The sequence below is a fragment of the Castor canadensis genome, chromosome 16 (genome assembly GCF_047511655.1).
Source record: "Castor canadensis chromosome 16, mCasCan1.hap1v2, whole genome shotgun sequence".
Lineage (NCBI taxonomy): Eukaryota > Metazoa > Chordata > Mammalia > Rodentia > Castoridae > Castor > Castor canadensis.
In genome coordinates this window covers 41,749,213-41,773,019 of record NC_133401.1, presented here as the reverse complement: position 1 = coordinate 41,773,019, position 23,807 = coordinate 41,749,213, and the positions used below count along the sequence as shown (strand labels likewise).

At 39.9% G+C, this 23,807-nt stretch overlaps 1 protein-coding gene across 7 annotated transcripts in view; it reads left to right on the top strand.

Moving 5' to 3' along the window:
• Positions 1–23,807, top strand: part of Uimc1 (ubiquitin interaction motif containing 1) — a 110,359-nt gene that overhangs the window by 81,942 nt on the left and 4,610 nt on the right. For 6 of the 7 annotated variants that reach the window (XM_074058719.1, XM_074058723.1, XM_074058722.1 and 3 more), the window contains one exon: positions 21,532–21,610. In XM_074058719.1, coding sequence (XP_073914820.1) covers positions 21,532–21,610 — 79 coding nt within the window. Of the gene's footprint in view, positions 1–240; positions 12,254–21,531; positions 21,611–23,807 lie in introns of those variants that run through there. The other variant, XM_074058721.1, reaches the window with a different exon arrangement.

The window sequence follows — 23,807 nt, the reverse complement described above, 5'->3', positions numbered from 1 at the left end:
AGTAATTATTTTGGCCGTACTGGAGATTGACTTCAGGGCCTCATGCTTGCTTGCTTGCTTGCTGGGTGGGCACTCCATCACTTGAGCCACTCTCCAGCCCTTTTTGCTTTAGTTATTTTTTGGATAATGTCTCGAATTTTTGCCCAGGGCCATCTTCAGAACATAATCCTCCTACCTAGGCTTCCTTTGTAACTGGGGTTACAGGGACCTACCACCACTTCTCTCACTAAATTTTTGCAGGGGCTGCCCTTGAACCACAGTCCTCCTTATCTCTGCTTCCTGAGTTGCTGGGATTACAGGCATGTACACTCAGCTTGTTTTCTGTCTATTCAATGTTCTAGTCCTTCTGTGTGCTTTATTATTGTTTAGCAGATATACTACCTTGTTACATGTTCCTCAGGAGAAGGTGAATGGAAAGTCTTTCCTTCTTTTTATTGTTTCAGCTTACTCTTTGCAGTAGGTAGGCCAAATGCCAGTGCAATGCAAAAAATCAGGCATTTCAACTTACATGTTCACATACTGATACTCCTGTGGAACTTGAGAAACTAGGTGTTACAGTTGCCCATTTTTCATTCAAAATAAGTCTGTTGTGGTTTATTTTAATAGAGTTTCTACCTAGAGACCATTAGCTGCTGAAAACTATCCCTAGTCTGTATTCATGTCCAACGTGTCTCTGCTCAGTTACCCTGGAGCTATTGTTTTTTTTTGTATACCAAAAGCTATAGTATTGGTACAGTGTGAGATATTGACCAAGAAAATCTTGTTAATCACCACCCTGATCCTGCCTTTCTATTGTGATTTTAGCCTCTGATCACAATAGCGTCAGCATAGGTAGCTTTGGTAGCTCTCAGCTCCATCACACTGACTGCAACTATCACATAACTGAGAGTTGTAGTGCCACCTATTTCCATAACCTCAGTGTGTTTGTTTACTTATTTGTGTATGATAGTTGTATAGGCAGGATGTTTTGTGACATTTACATTTGTGCTGATAATAGTATCTTAATGAGATTTACCTCCTCCATCATTTTTCCTCATAGCCCCCCTTTCTCAGAACAATTTCAATAGGTGTCATTGTTCTATTTTCATACATGTATACAAAATAACTTGGATGTATTTAAAGCTGAACTTGTGTAATTGTGAAGTACTTTCTAAGTTAAAATTGCCAGGGTCAACCATGGCAACTTACTTCTGTAACCCCAGCTATTTGGGAGGTGGATATCAGGAGGATCATGGTTCAAGGAGAGTCCTGCCAAAAAGTTTTCAAGACCCCATCTCAACAAATGAGCTGGACATGGTGGCATGTACCTGTAACCCCACCTATGTGGGAGTCATAGGTAGAAGGATCACAATTGTGAGACCCTATCTGAAAAATAACTAGAGCAAAAAAAGGGTTGAGAGTGGCTCAAGTGATAGAGTGCCTGCCTAGCAAGTGTGAGGCCCTGAGGTCAAACCCCAGTACTACCTAAATGAATGAATGAATAAAACTGCCAGAAAGAAGGGACATGTTATTTAATTTTCCTGAAGTAATATATGTCTTAGTGGATTTTTTCTCTGTTTAGTTTTTGGGCAGTATTGGGGATTGAACTCAGGGCTCTTATGCTTGCAAATGCTCTTATCACTTGAGTCATGCACTAAGCTCTTTTGCTTTTGGTTTATTTTTCCAGATAGGGTCTGTGCCTCCTAAGTAGCTGGGATCACTACATGGTGGTGTGCACCACCATGCCTACTTTGTTTTAGCCACAATCCTCCTTTCTCTGCCTCCTGATTAGCAAGAAAGGACCAGCCACCACTCCCAGCTGTCTTAGTTATTAAATAAGGAAGTACCTTAATTTATAACTTAATAAGTACATGTATATAAGATAATAATAATAATAATGAAATGAGTTACATTTGTTGAATACTTAAAATGAGCCAGGCACTATTTACATGGAACCATGATATATGTATATTTTTCTGCGTTTTGCCTTGTCCTGTTTTCCTTTTGGCAGTACTAGAGTTAGAACTTAGGGCCTTGTGCATGCCAGGTTGCTGTTTTTGTTTAGCAAATTTAGAACTTTCTACTATAGATACACTTTTTTGCATAGTTGAGATCTGACTAAAGTTTTATATTCTGCTATTTTTATTGACAGCATAAATTTCTTCCATCTGACTAATTAAAAAGTTGTTTGTAAAAATATTTTAATATCTATAATCTATAATGCCTCCATTTACTTAAGTATTGTGTATTTAGAGCCCTTCAAGTTGCCAGTTACACTGACATGCCACCGGGCCTGTCATGCCTAGTGTTTGGCTAAATTGGGGCTCTTTCCCAAGGGAGTGCTCCTGGCATGGGGTGGAGTTAAAAGCTGGACTCTGGAGCCCAGCCAGCTTGAGGTGGAGCCCCGCCCACCACTTAGTAATATGTGACTTGTTCATATTTCCAGCCTTCCCTTTGTGCATCTGTCAATTTGTATTAACTAGCTGATTTAGGTTTGTGGTTAAATGAGACATTTTAAGGAAGGGATTGACACAGTGCCTACCTAGTACATAGAGTAAGGACCTAAGAACTGTTAGCTAATGTTATTCCCCATAGTGAAATTTCTAAGCCAAAGATTTTGTGGTCATTTAAAGGCTCTTATACATAGCATTGTAGGGGTTTTGTTGTTGTTTATGAGAATGGGGTTTGAATTCAGGGCTTTGCATTTGCAAAGCAGGTGCTCTACCACTTGAGCTGTACCTCCAAGCTGTTTTTTGAAATCTAATGAAAGCCGAGGACCCATACCCGACCATCAATTCCATGTCCTTCCATTGAAGAACCTGAGGACTGGAGGCTAGATGCAGTTTAATTTGACATCGCTCTTTAGTCTGAGTTTTCAGTTGAGCATTCCAGTGACTGAAAAGAATTCTGAGGCTGCACATTTGGCGACCATTGAGGGAAGAGATTATCTTGTCTGTCTCACCAAGCATACACAACTGGTGTGTTACCTGTGCCAGTGACTTTCTCACCCCCGAGGTCCAGAAATAAATGAGTTGTAGAAGCTGAAGTCCCTTTGAGTTCTAGGTTAGAATTATTAGGTAAGATGTAATATAGGGTAACTTACTGACATCCCATACTGAAGCTTTGGTTTTGTTACTGTCAGATACCTTTCAGCTCTACATGATACTTGCTTTTAAGACTTTTCTTTACCTGTAGTATAGTGGGGAAACTATATAGCCCCAAATACTTGTTGTTCATTTGGGTTTGTATCTGAATTTTCTCAGACTAGATGTAGACTTATGCTACCAGAACCAGGTTGTTCTCATTCAACTTTTTAAGCTTACACCATCAGTTGGGCAAATAGACTGAGCCTGATGATCCCCATCCATGCAGAGAGTCTTTCAGGGTCCCCTTATTCCACTGGGTCCAGGGCCAGTGACCCTGTGTATTGCTGATGCAATAGATTTGCATTCTGGGTCTGTGAACTTGCAGACATTATAGATGAAAATGTGTTTTCTGATATAATAGGAAGTCCTAATATTCTTGGTACCTTATGACGACACTTCTGATCCTAATATCTCATACCTCTGTCTGAAAACATCTGCTGTATCCTGAATGACAGTCAACACTTTTTCATAGGGACATTGTTTCAAGCTATTCAGACTATTACATTCTTCTTTTCAATGCCAACTTGTCTACCTACAACCAGAAATTTGATTTCTTTCCTACATCCTATTCCTATATACTTTTAATTCATCCAAATACTTATGGAACACTTGTTTTTTTTTTTTTTTTTTAATGGCAGTAATCCTTATGCAGATTACTGATGCAGTTTAAGACAAGATTTCTGTCATTAAGGTGCTTGCAGTCGCATTGAGGAACTAGGTCTTTAACTAATAAATTAATTACAAAATGATACAAAGTGAATGGTTTATACCCAAGTGAATGTCCCTGAAAATAAGTGTAATGGGAGAGAGAAGTGCAGTGAACTGGGTGATGTTCCAGTGGAGGTGGGCATAGCTGGACTATGGAAGCTGGGTAGGTTTAGATAAACCCATAGGAAGGCAGAGAACCATTGACCTTCCTGTTGATTTAGATAAGATAGGCAGACAGCCTCTAGTCATCAGCTTCCTCTTAATATTTCTAATAGTGATAGGTTGCTAACCTGTATCACCCTCTCTGGTGTCATTCAAGGATCCCCGAGAGAGTATGGAATAGGGAATTCTCACTGGAACCACCCCACAGTTTGTTTACTCCTCTGATTACTTGGGAACAGAGTTTGGAGGTATCAGTAGGCTCAGGAAGTAGGGGAATTAATTATGTGAAGCACCTGTTAGTGTGGGTGGCAGATAGTAGGTCCTCAGTAAATCTTAATCCTATCTGCTTGCCTGTCTCTTGCCAGAGACAGAAGTTAGTGATTGTTTCTTATTGTTCTCAGATTTAAGGCTAGAGATGGAGACCAGGCCTCCAGCCTAATTTCTAAATCAGTGGTAGAAGGTGACTTCTCACATAACCTAGGCCGAAGACCATTAGCCCAATTCCACAGGGGTGGAATAGGAGTGGTCTTACCTCCCAGAGTTAAATACCCAGCTTTCTCCTCCTTTCTGTTTTCCCCAAAGCTGGTCCTAGACATGCTTGGTTTGGCTGTGTAAAAGAAATAGTAATTAGAGTCATTTACATGAAGTGTCTACCATTTATGCCTACTTACCGTGCAGCACAATAACAATTATGCATATCATTAAATATGTGTCTGATTAACTTTACTGTAAGTTTTATTTGATTATAATACTACATTCTGGTTAAGTTGGCTTGTCTGCTCAGTTTGCTGAATGACATGGCTAATCAGAATTAAGAAAAAGTAGAGGGAGTGTTCTTTAAAGGATAAGATTTGCTAAGTTGATCTTGACTGAAACAAAGACAGGTTGCCTTTGAACTTGCTTTCTGGAAAGTGCATTTGAGATTATTTTTATTTAAACACTTACGAAGAATAAAACTCCCCACTTACTTGCTCAATAAATATCTATTAGTGCCTACTGTCTATCAAAATAGAACAGAATATACAAAGTCCCTATTGTCATGGAGCTTACATTCTAGTAGTGGGAGGCAAATGATGGAAAAAATGAATATACAATATATGTCATGTGGTGTAAGTATTTTAGAGAAAGAAATAAAGCAGGAGAGGGGAATGGAGTGTAGTGAGGTAACAACTTAAAATAAGTGGTCAGGGCTGGGTGTGGTGGCTCATGGTTGTAATCCTAGCTACTTGGGAGGTGGAGATCAAGAGGATCGAGATGGAGGCCAGCCTAAGCAAAAAGTTCACAAGACCCCATTTCAAGCAGTGGCTGGGCACAGTAGCATGCGCCTGTCATTCCAGCCATGTGGGGAAGCACAAATAGGATGACAATCTAGACCAGCCCAGGCATAAAGCGAAACCCTGTTTTAAAAATAGCCAATGCAAAAGGGATGGCAGTGCGACTCCAATGGTAAAGGCCTAGCAAGGGCCAGGCCCTGAGTTTAATCCCCAGTACTGCCAAAAAAAAAGGTCAGAAAAGTCTCATTGAGAGGGTGGCATTTGAGCAGGGACCTAAAGGAAGTAAGGGAATTTTAAGGTGGGGATGAGAAAGTGTTACATGCAAGAGTTCATGTGAGCAGGCTTGGAGTGGAGTAAATGAGAGAGAGACATGAGACCAGAGAGGTAATTGGGGAAGGGATAGGCTCTTAGGCTACAGTAAGGACTTTGGCTTTTTCTCTGAGCAAGGGAATAACCATTAGAGGGATTTGAGCAAAGAATGAATATGTAACCAGAGGCTCACTCTGGCCAATGTATGGACAGTGGATTATTGTATGGGAGCAAGAGTGGAAGCTGGGAAACAGAGTCAACATTTCATTTTTGGCAATAAGATATATAGAGCAGAAGAAATGTGAGATTGGAACTAGGCAGATTGGGGCTTAAATTTCAGCTGTAATATTTGCCAGTTGAGTAATTTTTATGTCTTTTAGGACATTTATGAGTCTGACATATCGGGATTGTCATGCAACTCTGAGTCACTTTATATATAAAGTATGGAGCCCTGTGCCTAGATATTCTATAAATGGTAGCTTCTGTTATTATTGACTTTTTCCTGTCTCTGTAGGTTTTCTGAGTTCTGTTACTATGGTGCTATACATGAAGGCCGAGTGGTCGGGTGGGTAGAAGTAAGGGAAGATGAAAAGCAAGGGCTGAGAGTCAAAGTGGTAAGAATCAGTTAGTGAGAAGCAGATCACGGGAGAGTTAGGGAAACTGCAGGCACAACTGTATACACTTTGGGCCTGGACACAGGGTACAAGGGTTGTGGCTTAGAGTCATGGTACCTCTTACGGTGGATATCTTTCAGGGAAATCTCCAGAAAAATGATGAATGAGGTAGTTGGTTGCTTCTTACAGATATGCCTGGGAGGTAATAAAAAAGGACTGAGGCCTAGAATAGGCTTGACTTGGGTGATTCCACAAAAATCTGTAAGGCTTTGACATCTCTAAATAAGACTCTATTCTCAATTTAGACAAAATTGGACTTTTTCTGTTTTATATACCTGTATGTGACTATCTGAATGTAATTTGTACAACTATTCGGTCTTCTCGTATTAATGTGGCTTTTAATGATCAGATTAATTATTTTGCTGTTAGCCCCCAACTACTGAAGTGTTAACAACTTTGAGATAGGATAAGCTTAATAGAAATAACATGAACTTTGGAGACAGACTGACCTGTGAGGAAACATACAAATCAAACTCAGGCTACAATATCATTGAGATCATGGTTCAGTTGGGTAGATAAGACATGCACATGAATAACTAATGCAAGGCCATGACTACTAAGGGGTATACAAATAAAATCCTGTGGCATTTTCAGAGGAAAATTGGATCTGAGATTGAGAGAGGAGGCATCAATACAAGAGAACAGTAGGCACAAATGGAAAAATGTGAAGGGTGTTGAGGGAGAGGCAGCATTCGGTTTGGTTTGAGTGTAGACATTGTGAAAAGAAATAGTAGGAACTAGAGAGTAACAAATGTAACTTGAGCTATGTGGGTTACTACAGGGGAGGATTTCAACTCTGAAAGAATCGTTTACCCCATGGTCATATATGGGACTCTTAGATGCAAGTGGCAAAATATAATTTAAGCCAGGAATGGTGGCATATGCCTGTAATGCCAGCACATGGAAGGCTAAGGCCGGAGAATCCTAAGTTTAAGGCTAACCTGGGCTACATAGCGAGACCTTGTCTTTAAAAATATATATAATTTAGTCTGCATAATAATTGGGAGGTCTTGTCAGGGTTTAGATAAAGAGCTGGATTGAATAGTTCAGGTAATATCTTTCTCCATCTTTTTTTTGGTGGTGGTGGTGGTATTGGGCCTCACAATTTGCTAGGCAGGTGCTCTACCACTTGAGCCACTCCACCAACCCTTTTTTTGTGTGTGTTGGGTGTTTTTTGGAGATAGGGTCTCATTTTTCACCTAGGCTAATCTCGATCCTCCTGATCTCTGCCTCCTGAATAGCTAGGATTACAGGTGTGAGCCACTGGTACTCAACCTTCTCCATCTTTTGACTGGTCGCTACTCAACACATAAGCTTTTAGTAAAGGCCAAGCAAAATGGCTCCAGAAGCCATCGACATTTACTTTTTAATGGAAGGGAGTTCTTTTTCTTTTTTTTTGTGGTACTAGAGCTTGAACTCAGGGCCTACACCTGGAGCCACTCCACCAGCCCTTTTTTGTGAAGGGTTTTTTTCGAGATAGGGTTTCATGAACTATTTGTCCAGGGCTGGCTTTGAACTGCGATCCTCCTGATTTCTTCTTTTTCTTGCAATCATAGGTTTTTCTGCAGGAAGACTCTGATAGGCCTTACTTGATTTAAGTGTCTACCCCTATTCTAGTCACTCTATCCAAATTAATGGGTATGTATCATTTAAAGTCAGAACAACAAAGGTAAACCCTATTAGTACTATCAGAAACTCTGTTAGCATCTATTGGAAAATCCTATCAGTAGTCATAATATCAGAAAACATCAACAATGGACTTAACACATGGGATTTCTTTTTGTTATATAACAAGTCTGGAGGAAGGCATTGGCTCAGTGCTATAATTGAAGATTTAGGGTTTTGCCCTTTTGCTCCACAGTTCTAAACTTGAAGCTTCTTGATTCATGGTTTCAGAATGGCTGCTGTATCACTAGACCTCACATCTGTGTTCCAGGCAGGTAGAGGGAGAAAGGGTAAAAGTATATGACTACTGGTTCTGACTACTTCAGTCTGTTATGATCATATGTTGAAGGCTTGGTCCCCACCTGGTGGATCTAGTCATGATCCTTATCAGATCCCGAGGGCTCTGACCTGATTAATAAATTTATTCACTGATGGATTCATAATTTGATGGCATTATTGCAAGGTGGTGGAAGATTGGTCCTGGATGGAAGAAATAAGTCATTGAGGGTGTGTCTTTGAAGAGCATATTGTCTCTGACTTTTCCTTCCTCCCCACCCCCTACTGACATGAAGTGTGAAGCTCTGATCATCACAAACTCTGCCATCATTCCTCAGACCCAGAAACTGGAGCCAGCCACCCAGATTGTAACCTGAAACAAAACCAAAACAAACCTTTCTTCCTGATAGCTTGTTTCTCTTAGCTGTTTGTCACAGAGACGAAAGGCTGGCTAACATACTCATTCCTGCAATCTCATGGAATTGGGCTTATTCTAAATCATGAGTGAATTATGTCACTTCTAAAATTTAGTGTTATTCATATCTTTTGTGTGTTTATCTGTCTTTTTGTCTATAAAATTATACTGTTTCTGAAGTCATTGATTAATTACTTTTTACACCGATTCAACTTAAATTTTCTTTCATGTCCTGCTTTTTGTGAAGTATTGTGCCAGATGCTGGGAGTGAGGAAGGAGACTTGAGAGGTGGTAAAGGCTCTGATACAGAGCTGAAAGGGATCTCAAGTTTGTCCTCAGGGAATTTACAGTTCAGTGAGGGAAACTGTTTTGGGTATGATCAAGTATAATATAACTCAGTTGAAGTTCTAAAAGGCACTAACCACAGAGGAAGAAGGGTTTTATTCTAATTAGTAGGATAAGGAAAGGTTTCTCATTTATTCCCCTAGTATTAGGCATAGGTTTTTAAGCCTTTTTTTTCAGTGTTAAAGTTGAGTATCAAAAAGTAGCAGTGTTTTCTGAAGTTTGCCCTGGCATCTATTAGAATCTGAATGTTGTTTCTATCAGTTTATGTAAATTCTTTATAATTTATTTGCTTTTTGCCTCAAATACGCTTTTCCAGGTTTTTTCCACTCACCCATCAGTTTCCACCACATTTCCAGATTTATGCAGCTTGGGACAGCAGTCTCCTTCTTGTAAACACTGTTAAAAATTTTATTTCTTGAAACAGAAGTAGTGCTGATCCTGCAGAATGATGTAATCAGTATGAACAGAAGTGACACTGATACAGGGAAAAGAGTATTAGAATCCATGCAGCAGAATTAAAGAGGTGGGCTGGGAAGCAAGTAAAAAGAATAAAGAATCATTGCCATTGATGAGAGGAGGAAGCTAAAAAGGTAAGAGGAAGAGGAGGCGGCCTGTTCCAGGGGTCAGTAATGGCTGGATGCCCAAAGTGATACATTTAAAGGAATTAACACATCTCCAGACCAGTGAGGAATTTAGAAGCATACTTTTCACCCTGCCCTAAATATAAAAGTAATAGAAATAAAATTGCATACATATTTTGGTGTATTTCTTTATTTGGTGGGAAGGGAGTTGGTAGAGCAAGCCCTGCTCCCCCACCCCTCCATATTAGCAATCTGCTACACACAGATTTCATGTCCCTAATTCAAAACTGTAAAATCTGGAAAGCTCCAAAGTCTGAAACTTTTGAGCACCTACGTGATGCCTCAAGTGAAAAATTCCACCTGACCTCCTATGGTGTGTCACAGTTCAACTGCAGGCACACTAAAAATAGTACACAAAATTACTCAGACTCTGTGTATAGGTATATATGAAACACAATGAATTTTATGTTTAGGCTTGAGTCCCTTTCATAAGTTGTCTTGTTATTTAAATGAAAATATTCTAAAATTTGAATATTCTAAGATCCGAAATACTTCTGGTACAAAGCACTTTGGAAGAGAGATACTCAACTCTGTGTGCATGTGAGTGTGTGTGTGTGTGTCCTGTTTTTATATTTGACTCCTCCTCCCCCATATTTAACATCTCACACCATTAGAAAGTCTTTATATTTATAGTATTGTGTATAATTTTTAACCTGAACGTATTTAATTATTTGTCTTCACTGGGAAAATGTTTTTTAAAAGAGGAAACCAAAGTGACAGGGGCAACTTATAAAACAAAATGCAAAGGCATTTGAGAAAAGGATGTTTTAGAAGAAAGCATAGGCACTTTTTGGCTAAAAAGATTCTTTTTTAACAAGCTTCACCCCAAAACTAGTACATGTTTTGTAGAGAGGCCATCATCTCATTTGAATGCCTGTATTACTGGACATAGAAACACATTATAACTCTTAGATACTGGGTGAGCTCTTAGACCAGTACCTTCACCCCAGACAGGTTGTACTGCATGCAGCTCTCTCTTTTTGGATTAATAACATAGAAGCAGACCCCCCCTCTTCCCTGTGGTCTTAGATGTCTTCTAACAACTTTCATTCATCCTTTAAGTGAAACATTTCTTCATGTCAACTCCTGCAGTGCATTAATAAAGTTGCTGTTTGATGTGGCGTGTGAAATAGTTGTCTGACTGCAGCTCAGGTCTGCTTAGTTTTCTTCCCATCTTGTTCCTTTTATCATTGACTACTTTGGCTTCAGTTACCCTACTTATTATGCCTTGATGTTGAAAAGCCGGGCCTCAGGATTTCTTTTAGCAGTTTTCCTCTGCCAGATGTGCTTATTCCTTGCTTGAAAAATAAAATAGCTCTTTTTAACACCTGAGTTAATACCCAAAGCATATGTGTAGAAGGGGAATATTAACAACTAAAAACCATTTTAGAGAAGTTCTCTCACTTTAGCATCTAATCACACTTTTTAATTCAGGCATCTAGAGCATTTTAAGAAAGAGAAAAGTTCAAGAAGTTAATATTAGATCAGTGATCTCCATTAGAATTTTCGTTGCTTGGGAGAATAAGTTTACTGTTCTCTCCATTTTTTCAAGGATAAAACTGGTATTATCCAGGTTCGGTATTTGTCTAGTGTCAGGCTTCTAGTAAGCAGCAGAGCTGTGGTCCAAGCGCCAGTTGCCTGATTCCAGAGCCAACATCCTTTATCACTCCATTCCCTCTGCCTCCCATATGTAGAGATGGGGCACACGTTTGAGGGGATCACCAAAGCCTCCCTCGGTTTCAGGAAGGTGGAGTATAGACTCTTTCATCTCTGAGGGCAGACTTGAAGTCCCATTTCATCAGAATTGGCCTTGTCAGCTTTCAAAGGAAGTTATATGGATGCAGGCTCTTTCCTGGTGAACAGTTTATGTGAAATAAGTCACCTCTGTAAAAACATGTGCAAAGTCAAAAGATCAGATAAACAGTCGGTTTTGTTGGCAGCTGTGTATATTGACCATTCAAAGATTGATTTGTTACTGAGGCATTTTCTGAGGGTCTGACAAAAAGGAAATACTTGAAAACAAGGTTTTATTTTTCCATTAAGTAAAAGAATTTAACTTGCCAGTGTTTTTCCTAAATCATACCTAGCATTAACCAGCGGTAGCAGTGCTTATGAACACCAGCTATATACCAGGAACTTACTCTTTGTGTGTTCTGTTTTAATCTTCACAATAGTTTTTAAAATAGACATTATCCTGCCTTTATAGATGAGAAAACTGAGGCTTAACAGGGAAATGACTTCCCTAAGATCACATACCTACAAAGTGGCAAGAGCTAGAATATATAAGTAGATTTAATCCTCCATTGAACCAATTTAAAAAAAAAATACTAAATCTACTCTGATAGTTGGTATGTTGTTTAAGAATTTGTGGTGACAAAAAACTAGATAGCATTTGTTGCCCTCAATGCAGAGAAACTAATGCAGATACTTTAAAGTGACAGAGGCCAATAGGAGAAGGGGACCAGGAATTAGAGAAAAGGTTAGTTCAAGAAGAATTAATTTAGAAGGTAACACACATGTACAGGAAAGCAATGCGAATCAACTCCCTGTATAGCTATCCTTATCTCAACTAGCAAAATCCCTTGGTCCTTCCTATTACTGCTTATACTCTCTCTTTGACAAAATTAGAGATAAGGGCAAAATAGTTTCTGCCTGGTAGTGAGGGGGTGCGGGGGGGGGGAGAGGGAGGGGGTGGGGGAAGGGGGGAGAAATGACCCAAATATTGTATGCACATATGGATAAAAGAAAAGAAAATTAGAGGAGATTAAAAAAAAAACCAAAAAAAAAAAAAAAGAAAAGAATTTTTGGTGAGCTGGGCATGGTGGTTCAATGCCTCTAAACCTGGCACTTGGGAAGCTAAGACAGGGGGATCAAGAGTTCAAGGCCAGCCCAGGCTACATAGTGAGACCCTGTCTCAAAAACAAAACAAAACAAAAAAAAAAGAGTACTTATGGTAAAACTGTGTGTGTTTGTTTAAGAACAAAGGATAATATGATTTTGAGAATAAAGGCTGCCTCTTGGGAGAGCAGAGGCAGAAGAATGGAATCCAGCTAATCATTTTTGGTGACATTCTTAAATGTAATGGGTGCACATGTATTGTCTTTTGTATATATTGCACTCTAAAGCTTTCTAAAGAATGTATATGTTTCTCTTGTGCACCATTGTCATCTGTTGCATTTTCAGAGGATTCTGTAGCAGTAAAATTGGCAGGAATATTTAATAGTGAAATTCAGAGAACTTCAGTCTTTTCTCCATGTGGAACTCTGTTAGTATTATCTTATTCTAGGCACTGATGACAGTATCTGATTTGATTTGACTTGAGTATCATTAATTAACCTTGTATCTTTGCCATACGACTTTCATACCAGTTTCTTCAAACAGTTGCCAGTATAACTTTGACTATCATCTTGCAAAAGGACTTTGCGTGTCACACTTTTTCTGCTTATTTATTTATTTTAGGGGAGCTGTACTGGTGATTGAACCCAAGGCCTTGCACATACTAGGCAAGCTCTGCCACTGAGTTGTATCCCTATCCCTGTTATACTTTTCATTACAGAAAATTTCAAACATTAAGATAGAAAGGATAGTCATGCCTTGAATCTCCATGTTTCAACCAGGTGTCACACTGTTCTTTGTGCCAGGCATTGTGTGCTTTCTTTTCTTTGTTTACCTTTTTTTTTTTTTTTTGAGGTTGGCCTCAAACTCACAGTCCTTCTGCTTCAGCCTCTCAAGTGCTGGCATTCTAGGTGTGCACCACCACCTTGCTATGGACTTTTCCCTTTTTCCTTGAAATTGGAGCCTTGTTACACATATTTTCATATGAGTACTTTTGTCATTTTGTGAAGACACAAGCAAACCATGTCAGTGCTTCAGGTTCAGGGCAAACTGTAGCAGTATTGCATGTTAAGGTCAAGGACTCACACTTAAGGACACCTCTTAGAAAGCAAGCTTATCTCCAAGCGTGAAATTGCTATTTGGCTAGAGTGGAGACAGAGGGTCTGGGTGGCTTTTCTGCAGCAAAAACGCAGCTTGGCATTGCAATACTAGCTTTGGAGTCAAACAGACTTGAAATCACACTTCAGAGTGCTAAGTCTTGATTTGCTCAGCTATAAAATGGACCCAGTGATGCCTGTCTTTTTAGGGTTGTTGTAAGGATTTATATTTAGGACCTATCAATATAGTCATAGAATTTTTTTGAGTTAGAAGCTATCTCTAGTAGAGTAAGATTACTGAGGCTAGTACCTGAGAGAACAAGAATTTGTTTATTGAGTGGAATGAGCAGATAGGGCCTTGCTTTTTTGCACTGGGCTCTAGAGATATTTTCATCTAAGTTATAAAAATATTCTATTGCTCTTAAGTACCCCCACTCCAAAAAAATTCCACTGAACTTATAAGGAACTACCTTGTCAAATTGATGGGTTAAATGTAATCTGTATTGAGTGCTGATTTTATGCCAAGAATGCGGAATGCTGAAATGACTAGGAGACAGTCTACTAGAGTTGATAAACAGGTGAAGCAATAATTAGTATGTTGTTTGAGAGGTGCTATGATAATACTCACATAGAGTTCTTGCAGGTGTAGGGATTAGGCTTTCTTGGGTCAGGGAAGGCTTCCTGGGTACTGCCAGTGATACACTGGACCCAAGTTATTAATGGAGCAGTGTGGATGATGGATTGAAGGGTGTGAGACTGGAATTAAGGAGAAAGACATTAAAGCAGTGTTCAGAAGTGGACACATTCTTTGTGAAGGAATTGAACTTTGTGACTGCAGGTCAGCATGAAAGAAGGCAACCTTGACATAGGTTTCTGACTAAACTAATTGCAGGTACTCAGCTTAGAGAACCCTGTGAATTGTTCAGAAGATCATTGTGTTGCTTTTACTGTGTTTTGTGCTTTTTTACTGACAGCCCAACTATCAGTAAAGCTGAATATACTTATTCAGCACCCGCTATAGCCTACATACTTTTGTACGAGCTGAAGAGTCAGCACTGAACAAAGGAGAAGTCTATGGTTTTGAGAAGCTTATGTCTTGTGAGGGAATCAAATAATAAATTTAAGAAAAGTGAGGCAAGAATGAGGGATGAAGAGTGCCTGGAGCAGGGAAGTGGGAGAGAGGGTCTTTTATAAATAGAAAAACCAAGGGAGAGTTCTTGAGGTGATATTGGAATGGAGTCATTCCAGGTAAAAGGAATAACTATAAAAGCAAGAGTTTGGCATGTTTGGAGCTGCAGGGAAGCTACTATAGCTGGATTAGAAAAAGCAGCAGAGCAGAAAGAGAGGAGATGAGCAGTGGCCAGTGCACTTGATTGTAACTATGATGAGATGCCACAGAGAAGCTGAGAATAAGGGCCTGATGTAATCCTAACTCTGGCTGCTACATAGAAAGTAGTCTGTAGAGAGACAGGAGTAAACTCGAATTGAGGAGGTCTAATGTTTGCTTGGATCATATGGTAGCTGTGAGGTGAAGTTGCCAGATTTGAGTACATTTTGGAAGTTGAACATACAGGATTTGTAGAGTATGAGAGAAAAAGAAGACTCAGGTAAAAAGCAAGGTTTTTCACTGAAACAACTGGGCTAATGATAACTTCACTTTTTGAGAATGAAAATATCGGGGCAGGAATGTGGTAGGAGGAGAAATCAGAGTTTGGATTCACACGTTGTTTTCGGGTGCCTAGTGTATGAGCAAGGGGAGATGTTGAGAAGACATTGGATTCACAAGTTAGAAATAACCAAGCAGGAATGACTGCAGCATAGTTGTACACTGATGAAATGATCTACAGGACAGAAGAGAGTAGTGATTGAGGAGAGATGATGCAGGAATTAGGATCCTTAATTAATCAAGAGGCATTAGGATCCAGGGTTAAGTGGAAAAGTTAGTCTTGGGTAGCCTTGTGGGCAGTCCTTCTTTTTTTTTTTTTTCAGTACTGGGATTTGAACTCAAGGCCTACAAACCTGGAGCCATTCCACCAGACCTTTTTTGTGATGGGTTTTTTTGAGATAGGGTCTTGTGAACTATTTGCCCACGCTGGCTTCGAACTGCAATCCTCCTGGTTTCTGCCTCCTCAGTAGCTAGGATTACAGGTGTGAGCCACTGATGCCCAGCTGGCTATCCTCTTATATAATAGGAAGGAAAGCAGAGTGTACAGATGAATAGTTTTGGTGGTAGAATAATGTGGATGTTCTCACATGTACTCTGTTTTTTTTTGCATGTGTGTGGTACTGGAGTTTGAATTTAGGGCCTCATACTTCATACATACTGTATTTTCTGAGCCTGGCACAGTGACTTATGTCTGTAATTCTAGCTACTCCAGAGGTGGAGATGGGGAGTAGCTTGGTTCAAGGCTAGCCTGAGCAAAAAATCCTCAAGACCTTATCTCAATCAATGAAAAGTTGGGCATGGTGGTTCACACTTGTCATCCAAGCTACCTTCTCCAGGGAAGGGTAAATAGGAGCATCTCAGTCCATGCCTGCCAGAGCATAAACAGGAAATCCTATCTAAAAAAATAACAAGCACAAAAAGCACTGGGGGTGTGGCTCAAGTGGTAGAGCACATGCCCAGTTAGCACAAGGCGCAGGAAAGTCACCTGAAAGATTTAGCATTGGAGGTTCAGTTCCTATAACACACAGTGTGGTAGAGCAAGGGCATACCTCTTGATTGTCTAGATGTATGCAGAGACACATTGCTAGAATTCAGCACGCCTCCATGATAAAAAAACAGACAAGAGCTTTAGCTTGATAAAGGGCATCTGGGAAAACCCACCGTTAACAGTGTATTACTGATGAAAGAGTGAAAGCTTTCCCTGAGACCAGGAACAAAACAAGATGTCCTCTTTCCTCTTTTGTTCAATATAGCATTGGAGGGTCTAGCCAGGACTATTAGAAAAGAAATAAAAATCCGTATTTGGAAGGATGAAGTAAACTATCAGATGACATCTTATGTATCAAAAATTATAGGGTCCACTAAAACAAAACAAGCCTTTTAGATTCAGATGAGGGCATGCCAGCTTTCCTTTTCTGCCTTCCAGAGGAAGTGCTAGACTGCAGGAGGGACACACAGCCCTCTGCTTCCTGTCATTTTCTGCTGAGGTGGTGTTGATGTCCTGGGAAAGAGACTGAAGAGACTTCTCACCACTGTCATTCTGCCTGATTCTTTTCTTTGTGTATGTGATCTCCACTCTCCTCAAGGAGCCATTGTCTTCACTGTTTACAGTATGAGGCCCTGTTTTTATTTTTCATTCCTTGTCTTTGAATTTTGCAAACACATGTGCTGTTGTTTACATCATATCAATCATTATTCTGTAATGCTACTTACTTGTCCATTCTGTTTGTACAAATTAGTGTGGAAACCATTGAAGGCTAGGACCTAACCCAAGTTGTACACTGGCTAGTGGGTGCTGGTTTTAAACATGGCCTTCAGTCCTTGGATAAAGCTAAGAAAGAAATTTGGGAGCATAATAGTGAAAACTATAAACAGTTAACATCTGATGTTTACATAGTGATCTCTGTGGATGGGATGTGTCCCAGGTGATTCTTACTGAAGCACATGAGGGCAGATGCTGTCGTCATTAATCATCACATTTTTCTAGATAAGGAAACTGATACTCAAAGGTTACAGACCTTACGTAAGGCCACACAGCTAGGAGTAACCCAGCTTGGGTACGTTCTAACTCTAAAGCTGTGTACTCTACCAATAAGCTATATTGCTTTTTACTTTCTTTCATGTAATAGTGCCAGACCACAGGCCTAAGGACGCCCCCTTAGGGCATTTCCCATTCTATGGAATATAAACAGCTGAGTTCATGGTTATATGTTGATAGGTTGTCTCTCTGAGTTTTCAGTGATATCTACTCTTTTCTACCTTGCCCTGGGAGTTGTACTCAGACCCCTTGTTCCTTTTGGAAATCTGGCTGTCACTTGCAGCTGTTTTTGGATATAGGCTCCAAACTAAATTCTCTGCCTGCAGCTAGTCAAAATGGCCATCTCAACCCCCATAAACCAGAGTAGGAGGCTCCTGTAGGCAACTTACATTTTCCTGCTCCTTCGAAGGGGCCATAGGTTTCAAAGGAAAAATGTAGCTTCAAGGCCTGATCCAGCCTGCTCTGATTGTAGCATTTAGTAATAGAATTGCCATGCGGTTCCTAGCTACTTGCCAAGTCTCTTCCCACTTACTGCTTTTCCTTTTCCATCCTTCACCGTCTTCTTTCCCAGGCGTGGCAGCCTGCTCTTGTATGGGAAAGGCTTCTTCCAGTCAGACTTCCTTGTGCTACTTTTTTTTTTTTTTAGCTTTGTGATCTTGATCAGGTTATTTAATATTTTACCACCTGTAAAATATAGAAAATGTTACATATTTTGCAGGGTCAAAAATATTAGAGACACTGCTTATAAAGCCCTTGGCACAGAGTAGGCCCTCATAACCATGAACTCCTTCTTTTCCTAGAATCTGGTGATAAAATGTTTGGGTTTGTTGTTGTTGTTTGGTTTATTGGGGTTTTTTCTGGGAGGGGGTGATTGAGACAGGGTCTCGTTACATAGCCCAGGGTAGCCTGGAGTCACAATCCTTCCTGCATTAGCTTCCCAGGTGCTGGAATTATAGGCACATGTCATCATGCCTTGCTTATTGATATATCATTTTGTCGGGCAAATACTGATTATTGTCTAATCTGTACTAGACTCTGTTGAGGACACTGATCAGATTTTTTTTAAAATATCCTCTGAATTCAGAAATTGCATGGTGTAGAAAGGAGAATCACATATAAATGAATCAGAATAGAAGTGCACTAAATGCACTGGAGGTATGTATAAAGTGCTAGAAGCAATTCTTTTTTTTTCCAGCCCTGTCCATAGAGTGGTTTCCAAGTTGTTTTTTTTTTTTTCTTTTAAAAAGACTTGCTAGTCAGGATGGGGGACAAATAGAAAGAGGGGGAAAAAAGAAAACCCTGAAATGAATCAGTAATCTTTGAGGTGCCAACCTTTCAAGAACTGATTCCAGCAAAGCACTTGATAAAAATCTCTCATGAATAAAATAAGAACAAAACTCTCTCATGGAACTCTTATACATAGATGGAGAAGTGTGGGTTGTAGGAAGATTTGAAGCTGGTTTTGCAACTATGTCCTGAAGTTTTTCTTATAAAATCTCTGTTAGAAGGAATCTTAAAAACAGGTCTTCTAAAATTATCTATCATCTGGTCTACCCCACTACACTGCTTTTCTTTCTTCCTTTTTTTTTGGTGGTACTGGGGTTTGAACTCAGGTCCTTGATGCGTGCTCTACCACTTGGGCACCCCCCCCGCCAGCCCTTTTTGCTTTTTTTTTTTTTTTCCATATAGGGTCTCAACACTTTTTGCCCAGACCAGCTTCAGATCATGATGTTCCTACCTAGGTTTCCAGTATAGCTGGGATTAGAGGTATACACCATGGTGTCTAGCTTTTTTCTTGAGATGGGGTCCTGCTAACTTTTTGCTGAGGCTGGGCTCAGCCATGTTCCTCCTATCTCTACCTCCTGAGTGAGCCATTGCCCTCCCCAACCCTTTTTAATTTTTAATTCAACATTACAAAAAACTATATAGTGGAAAAACATGCTTCCTTCCTCTTCCCGTCCTCTAGTATCCATTTCATACTCCCCATAGGCAAGCATATTATTTATTAGTTACTCATGTATTTTGTTTTATTATGCATATCTCTTTATGTCTGTGTTACAGTTGTTTCAGTGCTTGGGCCATCTCCTTTTAAGTAAACTGTAAGCTCTTTAAGAGCAAGAACCCTGCCTTGTATTTCCTATATCTCCTCAAATTACTTGCACATGAACAATTATAATTATTGAGTCATTATTTAAAGGAATGTTGGACCAGGGAGAAGACAGGTTTCTCTGATAACATGCCATAGTTTTCTGTCTGTGGCTGTCCCTTTTTCAACCATTTTTTCGCAGGTGATGGATAAAGCTATCAAAAGCATGCTTGTCACATATGCAGATGATACAATGGTGGCAAAGATCCAGTGACATCAAATGACAAAGTTAAGACTATGCATGAGGTCAGCATGCTGGATTGTTCACGTGAAAAGCACAGGGACAAACCAGGCATGGTGATACACCATGCAGATTTGAGGTCTGCTTGGGCTACATGGCAGGATCCAGACTCAAACAAAAAGAATAGAAACAAATATACAGTTGTACAGTTAGTGGGAGAGAAATACCCAACAACTTGTTACCCATAGCTTAAGAGACCTGCCTTGATGTTTCATTTGAAGGTGATTTGGGAGGGTAGGGCATGGATCTTCATTGCCTGAAAGTTGGTTGTATACCAGAATTGTCTGTAAAGCGAACGCGGCCTTTACTGAGCAGTAGAATGTGAATACAGATGGGATAGCTCATGGTTCTTCGGCTCTCTTTGCTGGTCAGACTGCGTGTGAGTGTTGGGTTCATTTTGTGGTGCCACATATGTAGAAAAACTGCCAAACTGTGGTGACCCTAGAAGATTACTAGGAAGGTAAAACATGGGTATGGGGTCAGATCTAGGTTCTTGTCCTGGTTTTATTATTTAGCAGTTGTAAAAGCTTGGTAAACGCAACCCTCTCATTTTGTTTTCATGCCTGTAAAATGGGAAAAAGTAATAACACCAAGCTGCTGGATCATCCTAAGGACTGGGCTAACACAGGTGCTTGAGTGCTCTGCAGCCCATCTTAACAGGGATCATTGGCCTGCTGACTGTGTACTCCCTCCTTTGAAGGGAATACATCTTAGTGGGACAGACAACCAAGCAGATCCAAGGTTATAGTGCAGCATCTTAAGAGGTCAGAGTTGACTTGTGGGAAAGGGGGCTAATACTGTTATGGCCCCCAGTCAGTGCTGATTGAGCCAGCTAACTGTATAGCAAGTTTTCCTAGGAGGAAGTCAGTTTTTCTCACAGTAGGATAAGAACATGTAATTGCTTATCGGAGTATTTATAGAAAGTATTTTTGTAAGAGTAGGAGGCTGGACTCAAAGGGTAGGCAAACTATGGCCAGCATGGGCCACATCCAACCAGGCGCCAGTTATTGTAAATAAAGTTTGACTGGAACTCAGATGTGCCCATTTGTTTATTTCATCTGTGGCTGGTTTCCTACTACAATGTGAGCTGAGTAGTTGTGATAGAGACCACATGGCCTACTGAACCTAAAATATCTACCCCCAGACCCACAGAAAGAGTTTGCTGACCCATGGATCAGATAAATAATTCACAACCTAAGTTATTTCATGAATTAGTAACCTTTCTAAATTCCCTGTTGGGGGGGTTTCAGGTATTAAGAGGAAGGAAGGAAGGAAGGGAAGGGAAGGTTTTTCTTATTATGGCAAGGAATAAAGATTGAAAAACATTTGATTAAATAACCTCCAAGGTTACTTAAAGAACTAGGGTTTTACAAAAAGTATCTTTTGGTGTGAGAAAGTATTTGCCCATCATCTGGGCCAAAATCTTCTCTATCCACTAGAAGTAGGCGTGGTCTCAGTGCTGTGGAAGACACTGGTTGTGTTAACTATTCCGAGGAGCAGTTCCCTCACTTATAAATGGAACATTTTGTAGACTTTTGTAAGGATTTGAGCTTGTGTAGTACTGAAATATGCTGCTGTTATTGTATCTCATGGAGTACCTCATTGGATTGTGTCATAGCAGCCAGTGCTTTGACTGGGAGAGGGTATTAAATAAATCCCTCCTGGATTGCTACAAGTTGGGGTAGTACATTAAAACCTTTCTTGGAGTGAACAAGGTCTTTAGACCTCATGGCTTAGCAAACACATGAATGTCTTGTGGCTGCTAGTTTTGATGCATGTGTTACAGTTGATATTTTCAGTACTAGAAAGGTTGGAGATTCCCCACAGAATAGAATTTTAAGCTTTGCTTCTTGCTATACATTTTGTCTTCTATATTTAGAGTCTACTGCCAGCTAACTTTTTTGGTTTTTTTAGTGTTGACTCGTAGACAAAGAGAGGCCAAGAGCAAGAATAACCATGGGACAGCTACACAGACTTCTCTGGACATTGACAAGTAAGTATGTGGTTCTGTGTTCATGAGCTCTTGCTGAACGTCTTGTTGATTGGACTGCACAGAGCCCAGTTTGTATCACCCTGTATTGCTCTGGGTCACTTTGTTGATCAAATGCCTGAATTTCTTTTTCTTATTCTCAGTCTATATCAGTGTATCTCTTTGATGTACACTAATCACAGTCAGATGAAGCTGATACCCATCCAATTCCACATTGCTGTTAAGTTTGTGTTTTCTTTAAGTTTATAAATTGGTGTTTGGGAAGCTTTTTTGGGAAGCACTGAGCATTTTGCTCTGTCATAATACAGAAGTTGAGTTGCGGGCTCAAATGGTAGAGCACTTGCCTGTCAAGTGCAAGGCCCTGAGTTCAAACCTCAGTAGCATTTTCCCTCCAAAAAAAGTTAGGTTACAAAAAAAGTTGAGCAAGCTAGAGAACTTCCTTGACTATGAAAGCCCATTGTTAATAAAGTAAGGAATAAGGTGTAGGTGCTGTCTCTTGGGAGCAAAGATATTACTAAGAAGCAGAAGCTTACAATAGTGAGCCTCTGGGCAGAAGCTTTTCAGGGTCTTTTCCTCTTTATTTTTAACTAATACTTGAAAATATAAAAATTACGCTTATTAGTGTGGCACCATGTGGTATTTTTATGCATGTATACATTGTATGATGTTTAAATCAGGTTACACATATCAAGCATTCATCATTTATATATGGTAAGAAATTCAAAACCATATTTCTTTGAAATAATACAGCACAGTATCTACATCACTCTACTGAACCCTACTTAGGCTGTTTCCATTTCTTGGTTGCAGTGAACGTGTCTCTGACATACTGATTTCATCTCTTTTGGATATATACCCAGTGGTGCTAGATCATATGGTAGTTCTACTTTCAGTGTTTTGAGGAGTGCCCCTCTGTTTTCCACAGTGGCTGTACTAATTTACATTCCCACCAATAGAAGGTTTGTTGTTTGTTTTTTTGGTAGAACTGGGGTTTGAACTCACAGCTATGCATTTGTAAAGCAGGCACTTTTACCAATTGAGCCTCACCTAGAGTCAGTCCCCACCAGTAGTGTTTAAGGGCTCCCTTTTCCCTTTCCTCCACATCCTCCCCAGCACTTGTTATCTTTTATTATTTTGGTGTGGGATGGTACCAGGGCTTGAACCCCAGGCCTCACACTTACTAGGCAGGCACTCTATTATTTGAGCCACTCTGCCAGCCCTTTTTATGTATTGGGTATTTTCAAGACAATCCAGTTGAACAGAGTTGATCAGTTCCTTTTTGAAGTTTAACTGCGTTATAGACATTCCTCTAGAATGACATTCCTTCCATTGTATTGTAGGGTTTTGTTTTGTTTTTAAACATTTCTGTGTCCCTGGCTAGTCTTTGAGTTACTTGAAGGTAGATACCTGCTTTTCATGTTTAAATTCCCACACTTTAGCTACTTAAGAGGTAGTGACCTGAAAGATTATGGTTCAAGCCCAGCCCAGGTAGAAAGTTTGAGAGACCCCCATCTCAACCAATAAAAGCTGGGCATGTGGCAGTGGGCATTTATTATCCTTAGCTATGTGGGAAACGTAAGTAGGAGGATTATGTTCCTATTTCAAAAATAACTAAAGTAAAAAGGGCTAGCTGTGTGGCTCAAATGGTATAGCACCTGCCTAGCAAGCATAAAGCCTTGAGTTCAAATTCCAGTACCACACCTGCCAAAAAATCCCAGCATCTAATAAAATGTGTCTGAGACCTTCTTAACAATATTAGCTGTTTATTGAGCACCTAATTCTATGAGCCAGCCATTATTCTAAGTTCTTTATAACTCTTAATAGTGAATATGGTATAGTCCTTTTTTGTTTAAATAAAGAAATGAAGAGAAATTATATGTAACTAAGGTCATATGGCCAGAAGTGGCAAAGCCTACCCAACTGTAAAAGCCCTGTTTCTTCCAATGCTGCTGTCTCTCTAGAGGGAATTAATCCGTGCTTTCTTCATTGATTGGTAAACCTTGAAAGGTATACTATCCAGCTTTCCTCATAAGGCGGGGTTTTGCTTACATTCTTCCAGATAATTAAGTTCTTGAGAGACTTATTTCTCTATTTTAATGACCTCCAGAGATATTCTTCCTTGGAGTTAATCTCTTGTAGTTACTTTATAGTAATCACTGAAAAGAGAAGTTAGCATGCTTTGGGAAGTTTTCTTCAGCTT